The sequence below is a fragment of the Pygocentrus nattereri genome, chromosome 23 (assembly GCF_015220715.1).
Source record: "Pygocentrus nattereri isolate fPygNat1 chromosome 23, fPygNat1.pri, whole genome shotgun sequence".
NCBI classification, from domain to species: domain Eukaryota; kingdom Metazoa; phylum Chordata; class Actinopteri; order Characiformes; family Serrasalmidae; genus Pygocentrus; species Pygocentrus nattereri.
Genome location: NC_051233.1, coordinates 25,616,228 through 25,632,772, shown reverse-complemented (window position 1 = coordinate 25,632,772; position 16,545 = coordinate 25,616,228). Strand labels below are relative to the sequence as shown.

The window sequence follows — 16,545 nt, the reverse complement described above, 5'->3', positions numbered from 1 at the left end:
TCACTGTCAACAAAGTTTTGAATCGGTTAGAGCGGCGTTAAGCATTAAAACGGGTTTTAGATGTTTTACAGTTCAAATGACCCGACAGACACATTTACTGCAAGGAGGCTTCAGTGAGTTTATGTGTTGAATACATTAAGGAAGGATAAACGGTGATCTTGAACATGAGCCTGTTTGAAAGTCAGTGAGCTTAGAGAGGTGGCGGCTCTGTGTTAACAACATGAGTGAGCAAAGACACGCCAGAAGAAGCGAAAAGAGCCAGAAGAGTCGAGTTAAGGATGGAGGAAAGACGCCGAGCTCAAGAAAGACGAGAGAAAGCAAGGTTTTGGCAGAAAGGAACCCACTCGTGGTCCCAGTGGCAGCCTGGGTGGAGACTGGAGCCGAGAGGCAGGAGCACCCAGCGGTGAGGAGCCTACAAGTGCACTAGATTAGATTAACTAACTAGCTACGAACCCTGTGTCTTAAAAAGTGATTATATATGAGTGTTGAATGAAACACAGCCTTAAAGACAGAGCAGCAACGTTAACAAACTACATCTCTCTATAGTGTTGATGTAGTGTAGTGGTTAACACCTTTGCCTTCTACACTGTAGACTGGGGTTCAATCCCCCACCAGGGCAAACACCTTACACTATACCAATAAGAGTCCTTGGGCAAGACTCCTAACACCACCTTGGCCTACCTGTGTTTTCTTTGCCTTACAGTGGCACGTGGAGATACACGTATCTCTTTGTCTTAAATGGATAATATATGGAAAATATGTATTCGGTTAAAACCTTGTCTCAAAACAAAGGTAAAACAATGTCTCAGGCATCAGGCAATACGTTTGTAACCTTTTCAGTAGTATTCTTTCTGTGAGTGGCTTCCATCACCGCTATTGTAAATGCATTCTAATATGTTCTGTCTTAACGAGTGTCTGTAGAATGAGGCATTTTACATTAAAACAATTTGCAGTCTAATCTGCTTACATCTTCAAGGATTTGAAAAAGCTAAATTTTGAGAAAATTATGTAATTTCCCTTTATAGGAATAGTTTGGTGGGAATTTACACAACTAAGTCAAAGTAATTCAAATGTGAACAAGTTGCCTCTTACTGAAAACGTAGTCAGACAAAAATGGACAGAAGTACATAGATAAACATAGTGCAGAAGTGTACGGATAAAACAAAACAACTGCACAAAAACGGAAAAAAACAGCGGCAGCTATTCTGATCCAGAATTTTGTCCATACTTTTGTCCGTCTTTAAAGTATTGATGTAGAAGACAGCATACACTATTCTCATGGCTATCCAAAATTACTTAACCACTTCACACAGTTTGAAGTGTGTGATGACGCACATATTATTAGTACAGTGCCAATCATTGTACATAAGCTTTTATTACTTGTTAGCTATTATAGCCTCATAGCTCCACTGACCTGCAGAGGCAAACTTTAATCACCACACTGTCTTGGCTGAGACTACATTTGAAATAAACGATAAAACTGTCCATCCATTGTCCATCCTTTGTCATTAAGTGAGTTTTTCCTGTGTCTTTATGACAGGTTCGTGCCAGGCTCACTGAGGAGGTCCATGAAGAGGTGTGCAGGGAGAAGGAGGAGAGCCTGCGGCTTTTTCAGGATGCAGTGCGCAAGCGAGTGTCCCGACAGGCCTGGCTTCGCAAGCAACAGCAGCTACAGAGGTCATACGAAACGGTAAAGCCCCGGGCAGCTGAGTGGGAGCAGTTCAAAAGGCAAAAAAAAAAACCCACTCCTGCTGAACCTGTGAATTACTTGATGAGTTGCCTCAGGTGCATTTGAGGAGGGAAATCCACAAACTCTGTTGGACTGAGCAGACAGTAACTAGCCATGCAGTCTAATCAGTTGGGCTGTCCACCAACATAATTTATCAAACCAATGATGAGGAGGGTGCCGTGTAGTGTATACCAGTCTATGACTATAGTTATAGTATGAAAAGAGAAATCTCTGGGAAAATAAACTCACGGTTTGTAATGATGCAAGTAAGCTTAAATGTTCAAAATCATTGTGTCCTCACAACCCATTCGCCCCCCCACCCACTCCCGTGCGGATGACCATATATCATAGAGTATCGTTGTGGTTTAAGGTCCTTGAGTTATGATTTAGTTTTAGTTAACACAATGCTAACTGGTGTACATAAGCTACCATTACTTGTTAGCTACAATAGCCTTATAGCTCCAGTGCAAAACTAAAGAAGCAAACTTTGAACCCTGGGGCCTCGTTTATGCAAAATATTCATATGTATTTGATCTTAAAGTAGTCACACATGAAAATAGACATTTGTGCGATGACATAAAATGTGAATTTGACATATAAATGTGTGTAGATCAACGCAGAGAGCAGATCTGATGTACAGACTTTTATCATGGCATTGCTGCAGGCATTAGAGAACACCATACATGAACAATAATGTACTGACTTCTTATAGATTAGAATAGACATTAGTGGAGTCCATCCATTGTCATAACAATTTACAGTTGAAGAATAAACAAAATTCTAATAATCTAAATGAAACTCTTCCATTGTTTTACTAAGTGTATGGAAGAATATCGAGACTATATTAGTGCACATAAGCTGCATGACACGTGGTTGGTTTATTAGTGTAATTGCCTTCTAGAACAAGGTAAGAGGCTATTAAAAACAAGACAGTCCTCGCAGGCCTTTTTCAATATATTTATAGTTATGTGTAGACATGCTGGTATTTTTGTTATAAATAAATACATAAATAAAATATATAAATTTGAGACTTTATTGCTGAAAACATTTAAATGCAGGTCAAATAAGCGTGTGCTTCATTTATAAATAATCTGAGCACACATGTAGAAGAGTTTACTCATTTTTTCAAATATTTTTTACACAAATGCTGGAAACTGAAGAACAAATTTAGCAATGTAGGGAGAGAGTTGAGCATCCTGACAGCCTGGTGGATGAAGCTAACCCCCAGTCTGCTGGTCCTGGCCCAGAGACTCCACAGTCTTCTCCCTGATGGCAGCAGGCTGAAGAAGCTGTGTAGTGGGTGAGTGTGATCACCTGCCATGCAGAGGGCTTTCTGTGTGAGATGGGAGCTATATATCTCTTAGAGGGAGGGGAGGGAGGTGCCACGATTTTTTCAGCAGGTCTCGTGTCTTGCAGCAAGACACGGTGCAGGCGCCATACCACAAGGTGATGCAGCTAGTCAGGATGCTCTCAATGCTCTGTAGAAGGTGCACATGATGGGGGCTGGGGCTCTGGCTCTTCGCGGAGGAAGTAGAGGAGCTGTTGAGCCCTTCTGGCCAGTGATGCTGTGGTGTTGGCCCAGGAGAGGTCCTCTGTGACGTGTACGCCCAGGAACCTGGTGCTGGTCACCCTCTCCACAGCAGCACCGGTGATGGTCAGAGGAGCATGCTCGGTGCTCATTCTCCTGTCCACAACGATCTCCTTCATCTTCTCAATGTTCAGATGGAGATTGTTATGTTTACACTACAAGGCCAGACAGCTCACCTCGCTCCTGTAGTTTGTCTCATCGTTATTGCTGATGAGACCCACCACAGTCGTTTCATTCGCGAACTTGATGAAGAGGCTGGAGCTTTGCAACGGTGTGCAGTCGTGGGACATTAGAGTGAATAGGAGGGGGCTCAATACACATCCTTAGAGGGCCCCCGTGTTCAGTGTGATGGTGTGGGATGTGTTGTTGCCGGCCTGTACTGCCTGTGGTCTCCCGGTCAGGAAGTCTAGCAGCCAGTTGCACAGTGAAGTGTTCAGCCCCAACCTGTCCAGTTTGAGAATGAGCTGCTGGGGGATGATGGTGTTAAATGCGGAGCTGAAATCTATGAAGAGCATTCTGACATAAGAGTCTTTTTTGTCCAGATATGTGAGGGCTGAGTGGTGGGCAGTGGAGATGGCATCATCAACCGAGCGATTAGGCCGATGTGCAAACTGGAAGGGGTCCAGGGAGGTGGGGAAGGACAGACTTGATGTGTTGCATGAACAGCCGTTCAAAGTTCTTCATGAGGATGGGATTGAAACACAAGGGTGATGCTTTCTTTGGGACAGGGATGATGGTGGTGGCTTTCAGGGACAACAGCCTGACTCAGCAATATGTTAAAGTCAAATGAAATTTATTTGTATAGTGCTTTTTACAACTGATGTTGTCACAAAGCAGCTTCACAGAATTCCAGTAAACGCAAAGTTTTAACATGAAATGTAAAACCCCCAGGTGTGACGTGGCAAGGAAAGACTGCTTCAGAGCTGAGGAAGAAACCTTGGGAGGAACCAAGGCTCACAAGGGGGGACCCATCCCCATCTGGTCAAACTACCTACAATTGATTACACTACTAACAGTAGTGGTATGAGTATGAGTAGTAATAGGAGTCCATGAAAACTTCAATGTAGGGTGGGCAGCTAATCCAAGGCAAGTGGTGGTAGCTGGGGCATAGGCAGCTGGTCTGAAGCCAGGTAGCAGGAGAGCTCAACAGTAGGTCATCCATCAGTGTCCGGCTGGACAGATGGGCAGTTGTTTACTCAGAAAAAGGTAGGGAGATGGAATTAGTTTTGTTCTGTTTGGGTGTATGTAAAACAGAGGATGTGAACATTTCCAGAGTGTGGCTAATGACTCCGGCAGATTGGACAATAACAGCTTAACTAAAAGGAGAGAACCACAAGCACACCGGGTATGTTGTCAGGACCAGGAGCTTTCTGAGAGTTGATGCTGCCGAATGATCTCACGCTGACTGGGCATAGCATCAGCACCTGGTCTCCAGGAGGGGTTGGGATCTCCTGTGCAGGCATGTTGTTGTATGCCTCAAACCAGGCGAAGAAGTTGTTAAGCTTATTCAGCAGAGATGTGGAGCTGTCACAGGTCTGTGGTGGGGACTTGTAGCCTGTGGTGGTCTGTATCCCCCGCCACAGGCTTCATGTATCTCAGCTGCCCCTGAAGCGATGGGCTATCCTCCTGGAGTATTGCCTCTTTGCCTTTCTGATGCTGTGGGACAGGTTGGTCCTAGCTCCCCTCAGGCCCACCTCGTCTCTTCCTAGCCTTCAGTAGCCTGTAGATCTCCCCAGTTAGCCATGGCTTCTGATGGGCCCGAACCGTGGTGGTCTTGAGAACAGTTACATCCTCAATGCACTTGGAGATGCAGCCAGTGACAGTTTCAGCATACTCCTGGAGATCTGTGGTGGTGTTGTAGGTTGCTGCTTGTTTAAACACATTGCAGTCCGTGGTGTTAAAACAGTCTTGAAGTGTCTCTGAAGACCCTTCCGGCCACACTCATACCTGCTTTGGAACTGGTTTGTTGACTTTAACCAGTGGTCTTTATGCTGGCATTAGCATAACAGTGATGTGATTAAAGGCACCAAAGTGGGGGAGGGGAATGGTCTTGTAAGCTTCTTTCTGGGTGGTGTAAACATGGTCCAGTGGGTTTTTCCCCTGTGTTGCAAAGTCTATGTGTTGATAAATCCACATTGCATACTTTAGTAATGTATATAAAATAGCAATGTATATTTGTTTTTATTTATGCTGATATTTATATATAAATGTATCATATATATATATATATATATATATATATATATACTATGTTTTAATTTTAATATATGAATACTCATATATTTAAGTATGATTTTGAAATAAGGTCCCAAGCATGTCTTGGCTGATTGACTGCCTAAATGTGTGTGAATGTGAACTATCACTTGAAAGTGATACAGACTCCAAGTCATTTGGTCAGTCTCTGTTGTTTGTTTGTGTCCAGGCTGAGAGGGAGGGCAGAGTAGTCCAACAAAGCAGTGATGCAGCCCAGCACCTTACGCCTCGGAAGAGCCTGTTCCCGTCATGGCCACAACGGGAGCTAGCCATCTGCAACTCGCACTCAGTTACAGCTCAAGAGTTCCCCACTGGTACTGCTAATCAGTACACCCATCAGGTTAGGGCTGTAACAACAATCACAACAATAATAACATTATAACGTTATTATTAATTATTATTAAAAAATTTAAAAACCAAGAAAAGAAAAGGGGGAAATGAGCCTTTTGCTTAAGGGATACACACTGTTTGCTTTCAGTTTGAGTTCTCTGATGATTTATTTATTATCCTGCTTTGGTTTCACAGCTTAGCAAAGTGATGAAGCAGGTGAGACTCCGACTGGCTGCCTGTCAAACTGTACGAGAGGGAGAGGAGCTATCAGAGCTGCCAGGGGGATTATGGAAAGTATCTCCAACAAGAGATGTGAGTTCACTAATTTGTCATCTACAGTAGCACTCAAAAGTTTAGGATCAATGGACATATTACTCGTTTTTGCTTGTTTTATTCTATATTTCTTGATTGGTGTGAACAAGAAGTGAATAAAATGATAAATAATATGCTGTAATTATCTATTTATATTCTCTTTTCTCTTTATGTTTTGAATTCTGAATATTCATTTTAGTTAGAGCTTAAGTCCTCATTATTCTAAAATCCATTTATGGTGTTGCAGCACATGCAGGGCATTATAAGACAAGATAGTTCCCAAAGAAAATGGCTAGATTGGTGTTATAGACATCATGACCCCAAGTTCTTATCACCACCGGTAATCTGTTTCTAGATTTCTCTATAATGCGGAAAAACTGTTGGAATTCCCTTTTAATCCCGTACAACCTGACAGTGTATTTACACCAGATGTGAAGTATGATCATACGTATGTCACAAAAGTGCAGCGTAAACAGAAGCGTCCTGTTCCATCAGATGGACGACTAAAAGCCATTTCAGAAAAGTGGCTTGTGTAAAATGGCATTAAAATCTTGTGTGAGGCCCCCACTTCATTCTTCACTCTCATAATTACATAACATAGTAAATTCATAGTAGTTACTGAATAATATGTTTTGTGATTAACAACTGAATAACATTAAGGCAAGGGGTTAATCAAGGATATATCTGTTACATCAATCCTCCTGAGGGATAGAGCAGTGCTGTTTGTGATCATTCATTGCAGAAGCCGGTATTACAAGTGAGGAAAGTAATGGAGGATGAGAAAGAGGAAGATGACGATGATCAAGAAAACCAGGCGGGACTGGGAGAGGAAGAAGAGATTCCATTAGCAGGGCAGCACGATCGCCCATTTCACAGTAGCAAAACAGTCACTTTCCAGAATGATGTGGTAAGTTTTAGTTGAGCTCAACTTTATAAAGGCATCTGTGAGACCATTCATTACATGTTTGCACCATTTTAAATGCTGAAAAAGCATTTAAAGCAGTGAAAAAGAGAAAACGAGAGGGCTATTGTTTGATCTAAATACTAAAAATGTCCAAACTTGGCTTACAAGAATTTAAGGGTAGTGGGGTCCAGACAATGTAATCTTTGCATAATACTAATCGGCTTCTATTGTAGAAGAAAAGCAGATGTAGGTGAGATGTTTGAAGGTACTTTATAATACATGTGCAGCGAAGTTCTACTAAGACAGTGACTCAGATAAGTTACAGAGGGTCTTTAAGTATAGTTTAAGACAAAGGGTATATATGAGAACAGTACTCTGCAAAGGTCAGAGAGCACACTAGTCAAAAATGACCACTCAGATCTTAATTTTTCAGCATCTCGAAAAAAGCAGAAAACTTATATGTAACAGAAAATTAATATGTAAAACCTATATTTAACAGAAAGCCTCAATAGTTTGAATATTTAGTTTGTCTACTCTTTGCCTTCATTATAGCTTTCATTCTTTTCAAAAGACTTGCTTTCAGTTTTTCAAAGAAATCTGCAGGGATATTTTTTCCACACCTCCAAAGTTCAGTCTTAGAAGTTGGTTGCATTTTCTGCTTAGCACAATCCAAATAATCCCAAACACATCCAGTGTTACGGTCTGGACTCTGTGGTGGTCAGTCCATTGTTCAGAGAACACCAGCAGCGTCTTTGTTTTGGTTTACAAATGCTCTTCTTTGTTTATTATCTTTTCCTAACAGTTACACATCTTTTCAGACACACAGTGCTGAGTTGTCTTCTCAGAGGGGAAGGACGTACAGAAACACCTTTAAATGCCATTTTAAATGGAAATTAAACAAATGAAGAATGATCTCTGACTTTTGCACAGGATGCTAAGACTGTACAGGCCCTTACTTTCCTGCGGACACAGATGAAGAAAACAGGGATCACAGCAGCATCACAATTATTAATACATTGTTTAGCTTTTACATTAATTGCTACATATTGCTTGTTTAGGTGTGTGGCAGGCTGGTGAAAGAGCTACATCCCACAAGCACCAAAAGTGACTACAGATCCACTCAGGTGCTGTGGCCAGGAGAGGATGAAGAGGAGCTAAAGAGACAGGTCCACACTAACTCATCAACTAACTTCTCTACGCTGACCTTCTCATATCAATACTTTATGTATAAGACAGTGTAATTCCATCATTCATATTGCTGGCTTGAGTTTTCATCACTGTAGAAATCATTGTGCTTTAGGATGTTGAAGTCAAATCATGTTTGCGGTCAGAAGTTTTGCTTCTTTGGTTTTCGCACGAGAGCTGCGAGAAAGCTTAAAGCACAGTATCATGCAAACTGCATGAATAAATCACCATATATTTATAATCTTAAAAGTGACTTGCTAATGGGGTTTCTGACATTGTATGACACAGTGTTATCTATACAAATGGACAGTAGTATGAAAATCAGATGGTAACAGTAACAGATAAAAGGATATCATCACTAGAAACTACGTCTGTAAGTATACAGTGAGGGGAAAAACACTTTTCAAACACTTTTGTTTTTGTATTTAATATACTTCCAGTGCATATATGCACTTCAAGTTTACAGACGTTTTTTGACTTTGCTCTTATGAATATAAACATAAATTGTGTTTGAAAAATGAAACTGATAGGGGAAAATGTATTCAGAAAGCACAAATTGTTGCAAAGCCATGGTTGGCTATTACAGCTGCAAGAAGTGCTTTTTGCAGCATTATAGTTCCATTTTGGCTCATCCCTCTTAGCAGCCCATCTTCAAAACTTTCAAAGGCATTTACAAGGAATTTTAGAATCCTCCATAGCTTTTCACCAGGATTCAAGTAAGAAGATTGGCAAGGCCATGTAAGGCCCTTCACCTTTGTGGAGACTAGTCTTGTTATTTTGGCTGTATGTTTAGGGTCATTACATTTATGGCAGTTGGCTGACGCTCTTATCCAGAGCGACTTACAATTTGATTGTTTTTACACAGGTAGGCGAAGGTGGTGTTAGGAGTCTTGCCCAAGGACTCTTATTGGTATAGTGTAGGGTGTTTACCCAGGTGGGGGATTGAACCCCAGTCTACAGCATAGAAGGCAGAGGTGTTAACCACTACACTAACCAACTTCATTGTTTTATTGAAATATTCATCTTCTCCCTTTTCATGGCTGATGACTCTAAATTGTCCTCTAATATCTTGGCACATCCATTCATGTTTCCTTTGATGGCGTGTACGCCCCTGTACCACTTGGAGGCAAACGGCCCCATATTATGCATCTCCTTTATGTTTACCTTTATATTTCACTGTGGGTATATGGTGCTGTTGGGATCACACATGCAGCCCTTCTTTTCCAAACATGGGAAGCTGAATTATTCTTTGCAGATGAGGCTCAGATGTTGAGGTATTGTTTGTTCCTGCAGAGACAGTCTCAGTTCCTCATGTATCGGCGTCTCTTTATGGACATTGAGCGGGAGCAGGTCAAGGAGCACCAGCGACAAAGGAAACACCTGAGAAGAATTGCAAGGTGACACATTCGCTTATACCTAGATTTGTGCTTGTACACCAGGGGGAATACCAGGAAGCTACCTGGCCCACATCAGTGCTACCATAAAGAAATTGTTTTACGAATCAAAATGACCCCATATGTAGTCAAACAGTCAGGACATATTGTTTAAAGTTATTTCAGTGCTTTAGTTTTGCCCTGGAGCTACAAGGCTGACGTAGCTAACATTTAATGGAACCCTCTACCCACCAATTAGCATCAAACAAAACTGACATACATTCATCTGTAAAAATGTGCAAAAGTACAACCAGAATTCATGCTTGAAGACACCTGCCTTTACTGTTTTTAGCTTTGCAATGTATTTATGTCCATTTTTACACATAGCAGTTTGTTATGCAGTGTCAAACAACAAAAGCAAATCTATTACTTAATAACGCAATGTGGTTTGAGGCAAGTCTGTGATGATAAAGGTCAGTTTGCATGATTCTAATTAAGGAGGAACACTGGCTACACTTTTTCTGATAAGTCAGTTGAGATACATTATTATGCACCCATTGCTGACACAGGCGCTCAGTTGCACACTGATTACTTGTATCATCTCCATAGAAAAGCATTACAAATAGAATCAGATGTACACAAGCAGCCTAAGGTCACCGTGCCCAATGGCAAGCTTCAGCTAGAGGGGTATGAAGCCTCCTGCATTAGGCTGTGGGAACAGTGGAACTGTGTCTTCTGGAGAGAGGGAGTGATGAGTTGGGTGGTTCCAGAACTAATCATCCAGCATTGGTACCTGACCTCACTGATGTACTTTTGGCTGAATGCGATCAAATCCTCACAGCAGTGTTCTAGAATCTAGTGTAAAGCCTTCCTTGAAAAGTACAGGCTGTTACTGTAGCAAAGAGGGACAAGCTCCTCATAAATACCCCTGATTTAAAAAAATGCTGTATGAGCAGGTGATACAAACTTTAGGACATATCAGAAATAAGCCACATTGCTTGTTAGCTCATAACACTCGTAGCTTCAGCACAAAACTTTAGAAGTACTTGTGCTTTACGTTGAGCACAATATTAGCTTGCTATCCCATGAAAGACGCTTCCCATCTCTTTCAGTTCATTTAATATTACAGGGTCTACAGTAAAATTTGCACGTTCAGAAACTGTGGTGTCCTTTTGTCTTTACTGTGACAATGGTAAGAATGAGTGATCATGTCATACAGTTTGCTATTTTCAACCCCTTCCTCATTTTCTATTCCCGCTTCTCCCTTGTTTTGAATGTTGTATTGGTTAGTGTAAAACAAGTGATTCATGTATGGAAGAGAAATTATTCATATAAGTTTCCGAAAGGGCAGTGTATGGAACAGACTGTTTAACTTCCCCTGGAGCATTAAACCCAAAATAGAAAAATTCCACAACCTCTGGGAAAACATGACAGAACTGTTTGAATTAAAAGGAATTATGGGCCAATTTACAACTAATATCTTTGTAATATAGTCAATTTATATGGTCATCAACTGGAGTTGTCTGTCCGTGAGTGATGTCTGGTTTGTGAATGAAGGATTTTTTTGTTTCTTCTCAATGAATTCCCGGTGGTATGAACTGTAGTGTCCTTGCAACATTTATCTGTGTTATACTCTATAAGGACAAAAGTATTGGGACACCTACACATTACACCTACATGAACTTTTATGACATCCCATTCTTAATTTATAGGGATTATTATCCTCAACCCTATCGGACGCTTTTGGGATGAACTAGAACAAAGATTGTGAGCCAGGCCTTCTCGTCAGGACTCCGTGCAGGCCAGTCAAGTTCTTCCACACCAAACTCACCCAACAATGCCTTTATGGACCTTGCTTTGTGCCTTGAGGCCGTCATACTGGAACTGAAAAGGACCTTTCTTCAAACTGTTCCCACAAAGTTGGAAACAATCGTCCAAAATCTCTTGAAATGCTAAAGAATTAAATTTTTCCTTCACTGGAACTAAGGGGTCCTAGTCAAATCCCTGAAAAACAACCCCATATCATTATCCCTCCTCCACCAAACTTTACAGTTGGCACAATGCAGTCAGGCGTTCTTCTGCCATTTGCAAACCCAGACTATCCATCAGACTTTTATGCTCTGTGTGCCTCCGTACTTGGCAACCCAGCTTGGTAACTTTACGTGTTCTGAGCTGCTGTGGTTTCTCAATATTGCACTTTTGCTCATTTATCCACATTTAGAATTAAAGCAGAGAAAGAACAACAGAGGAGCGAGGAGGAGAGCCGAATGGAGCGTGTGAGGCAGCAGGAGGAGAGCCGGAGGGAGGTGGCCGAGAGGGAGCGCCTCATTCTGGAACAGCTCCGGCTGGAGGCAGAGGAGTATGAGGAGGAAGTGAAGAAGAGTGAGAGAGCAAAGAAAGTAAAAGAGAACACAAGGTGATTCTTAGCCAGTAAACACTCTGAAAAAATAATTTTTCCTGCCCTAAACCACCTTATTTAAGAAATACTTAAATGTCTCAAGTTTGCCTTTGCAGATTTGCGCTGGAGTTACGAGGCTAATGTAGCTAACAAGTAATGGAAGTTTGTACCCCATCAATTAGCACTGTGCACCCTGCATAGCTAAAGCACACACTTGCCTCACACTGTGCTGAGTTGTTCAGTAATCTCAAATAGACTTGCTTATGTGGTTTGAGTCTGTGTGACGTACTATTATCTATGAAAATAGACGTATGTTGAATGACGCCCCTTTACACTGTGCCAAAATTTCATAATGAATGGACCAACAGAAAATCCCCAGAATGATCTAGAACAAAGTCAACTTTCATTTAAAAGTTAAAAAAGGTTTTTCATAGTTGTTTAATCACTTAAATATTTTACAGAGCTCACATTTTTCATGTATGTGTCAATCAGGAATGCTTTTGATGCTTTTTGAATGTACATATATCATTTTACAATTTTCACAGTTTTTACAGTCTGAATAATTACACTGTTCATGAATATGTCATGAATGCCTTACGTACATGTAGTAACTTTAAAGGGTTACTGCATGTTGCATTGCTGTAAACGGTAGTAGCAGCTGTATGTATTGTGTCCATAATTTTGTCCATTTTTATAAATAATACCAGCGGTTAAATTGGAGTGACCCGAAACAGAACTACGGCACCTTTGAGCTGTGTGAACAGCAAGCAGCACTGTAATTTGTTGGATCATAAAATCCATTTCCCTGTTCAGCATGATAAACCACTCTGACTGACAACCCCGAGACAGCCAGCATTCATCTCCTCCCTTTGTAATATTCCATGCTCCTTTCTTGATGCACACTAACTGGCTAAGTGTATGTAGGTTCATTCATTTTTAATCATTAACAACTCTATACATAAACCTGAACATTTTAGTAGCGAATGCAAAGCAACTGTGGACTCTAAAATGCATAGCCTAACAACTCCATTGTAATTAACCAGCATATAAATACTTAGAACTCCTTATAATCGCTCATGCATTGAAAAATATTGTAAGTGTGAAGGAAAGGAGAAAGCACTTCATTGCCTCCCAAATCCTAATTTAAGCTCTAGATAACAGTAGGTCATACAGTGTGAGAAACCACATAAGCGAATTAGTCCTTTAGAGATGACTTAACAACTGGTTTGTGGGTGTGAGGCGAGTGTGATGATTTATGCAGTTTGCCCCATGATAATTGGTGTACATAAGTTTCCATTACATATTAGCCACATAAGTCTCGTAGATCCAGTGACCTAAGACACAAAACAAGTCTTATCTGATCGACTACAGTCGTAGGCAAAAGTTTGGGTACCCTCAGCAAATTATGGTCTTGTTGATTTTCTCAGTGAAAATACATTTTCTCTTGACAGTGAACACACTTTTGTACATTTTAGTGCACAATTGCTGTTTATTTGCTGAATTTAACTTATTGGTGGAAAAACATACAAAGTGGCCTGTGCAAAAGTTTATTTGTTTACAATTTTTTTTACCCTGTCCTAAATTTGTGCTCTTAATTGGCAGAAACATTTAATGTGTTACCATGTACAGGATGTTTTAAGTTATTTTCACTTAGCAGATCTACAAAACTTGTAATTTGACCAGAGAAATTAAAGTTTTTGCCAATACCTGTATATTCAAGAGAAGGCAAAAATTGTGATTTATTGATTAATATTTTTTGCCAATTTGTACCATTAAACTTAGAAAAGCATTGGCAATGAGCTGATTCAGTCATGGAGAACACTAAACTGTGCAGTGCGTAATCCTTCCAGAAATACAGACTGACACATCACTTCAGACATTCACTCTATAGTATTTAATAAGAAGTCCTTCATGCATGTTGACAGCATTGTTGTATGCTGTATGTTAAGATGTACCTTCTGGGGTTTTTGTTGGTAGGTACATTGAGGCCTTGCGGGCTCAAATGAAGGAGAAGCTGGAGCAGGAGAAAGTGGAGCTTCCTCCACTCTGCTGCTGTGGGGACAGCTTCTGGGACTCACACCCTGACACCTGCGCTAACAACTGTGTCTTTTACAACAATCCTAAAGGTGAGCAGCATTCTTGTGATCTGGTAAAGACAACTGCTTACTGATTCCTTATTACACCCAAAGGTCACACTGTTAATATAGTAAACACCCAGGGTTGCACAAAGATCATAATTTTACCAGAATGTAATTTCCATTGACTGCAAAATTATGATTGACACACCTGTAGGAGGATTTCCAATAAACCAAGTATAAAAAAGGAGTCTATGGCTGACGAGTGTTCTGATGTCCAAAAAGGAAAAAAGAGATGTGTTCCCCTTGAATTGCATTTAAAAAAATGTATTTTACTTTTTGGAAAAACATTACAAAACTCAATAATCCACTACAGACTCGTGTACACGGTCAGAAAACTGTGCGACTCTACCTCCTTAAGCCCATGCTCCTTCTCTCATCGCAATCACACGGGTTCCCATGCTGCAACCTGCACTTACATGCTTAAAGTGACAGGCACCCATTTTAGCTTTGTATTAGAAACTGTTACCTTAAATTATAACCTTAACAAACATAACACAAATGTTTAAATTATTAATCTGGAAATGATCAATTATGCAAATTATAAACATCCAAAAAATATTAGTCAAACATAAACTTAATATTAACTCCAAAAATATAAAGTAGAAATCTGGCCCCTAATTGTTCTAATAATGTATTGACTTAGGACAATTTCCACATTTCTATTAACTTTACTACACATAATATAAACCAGTATATGCATTTGGATGCATTCAGTGCTCTACCACATAACAATGATGCTGATTACATGCACATTAAACATCCAATACTTTGTAAATCAGCTTTGCAAAGGATATTAAGTCCACTGTCTGTTCACTTCCAAAGGCGAATGCAGAGAAAAGGTAAGAAAGAAGGAGAGAAATAAAGAAAAGAGCCAGAGGTTACTAGCACATGGCTCATCGTAGTCTTTACCACTTGCCCATTCAGATTCTACAAGCAGACAAATCTTCGTAATGAGTCTCTCCAAGACTTTGTCTTTATCCGGACTCTTCGGACAAGACCCTTCTTGTCTGGAACTGCTTCCATGATCTTTCCCATAGTCCATGAGTTTCTTGGAGCACAATCATCCACAAAAAGAACGACATCTCCTTCTGCAAAGTTTCTTGCTGCTGTGGCCCATCGCTGACATTCCTGGAGTTGAGGTAGGTATTCTTTAATCCATCTCTTCCAAAATAAATTGGCCATATATATTGGACCTGTTTCCATCTGCGTCGGGAATAAAGATCATTCTGTTCAAACAATCCTGGTGGCAATGATGGGTTTGTTTTCAACAACAGGAGATGATTAGGTGTCAGAGCCTCCAAATCATTTGGGTCACTGGACGTCTTAGTGATTGTCGGCTGTTGATGATCGACTCTGCCTCACATAAGACTGTACGAAGACATTCTTCATCCAGAATCTGTTCTCTCACAGTAGAATTCAGTACTTTTCTTACTGATCTGATAAATCTCTCCCATGCTCCACCATGATGTGAAGCAGTGGGAGGGTTGAATGTCCACTTAATTCCATGTTGGTGGAACAGATGCTGAAACGGTGAGGTGTTCCAACGTTCCAATGGCTGCCTTTAGCTCACGACTGGCAGCAACGAAATTCGTCCCATTATCCGTGCGAATCTCCTTCACTTGTCCTGTCCATGCTATGAAACACCGGATTGTGTTTATGCATGAATCTGTGTCTAATGAAGAAGCCAGCTCGATGTGCACTGCACGAACCGTTAGACATGTGAATATTACTCCATATCTCTTTAAGATGGTTCTTCCACGTCTCACCTCAAAAGGGCCAAAATAGTCCACACCAACTCAGGTGAAGGGTGGATCATCTGGTAACACTCGATCCTGTGGAAGATCAGCCATTAGTTGTTTCCCAACATTCCCATGCAAGCGACGACATGTTACACATCTCGCAATGACCTTTCTGATGGCTGCATTGGCTCTTGGGATCCAAAACTTCTGCCGCAATTCGGAGAGCATGTGATTGCGCCCTCCATGCCAAAGCCTCTTCGTGTATCTGTTGGAGGACTACATCAGCAAAGTGGAAGTCTCTAGCCAAGATGATAGGCTGCTTCTGGCATAGCTGCCCAACTCAGCCAACTCGCAATAGATCATCCTGTAATATAGGGTTCAGCTTGTACAAATGGCTACTACGCTTCACACTTTGTCCCTTGCACAGAGCTGAAATCTCTTCTGAAAATTTCCCTTTCTGACAAATCCTGATTATGTCAAGTTCTGCTTGATCCAAGTTTTTTACTGAAATCTGTGTAGGCTTAAAGCTTGCCTGTCAACCTGACTTTGATCCAACTGTCGACCACTGTCTATGCTGTCCTCCACATTGGTTCCAT

At 40.9% G+C, this 16,545-nt stretch overlaps 1 protein-coding gene across 1 annotated transcript in view; it reads left to right on the top strand.

The window, feature by feature from the left end:
* The window catches only part of ccdc15 (coiled-coil domain containing 15), a 30,597-nt gene continuing 14,052 nt past the window's right edge, over positions 1-16,545 (top strand). The window contains exons 1-9 of the mRNA XM_017699814.2: positions 1-403; positions 1,541-1,690; positions 5,740-5,910; positions 6,096-6,212; positions 6,955-7,119; positions 8,175-8,282; positions 9,595-9,698; positions 11,896-12,090; positions 14,050-14,198. Coding sequence (XP_017555303.1) covers positions 221-403; positions 1,541-1,690; positions 5,740-5,910; positions 6,096-6,212; positions 6,955-7,119; positions 8,175-8,282; positions 9,595-9,698; positions 11,896-12,090; positions 14,050-14,198 — 1,342 coding nt within the window. The 5' untranslated portion in view covers positions 1-220. The remainder of the gene's footprint in view (positions 404-1,540; positions 1,691-5,739; positions 5,911-6,095; positions 6,213-6,954; positions 7,120-8,174; positions 8,283-9,594; positions 9,699-11,895; positions 12,091-14,049; positions 14,199-16,545) is intronic.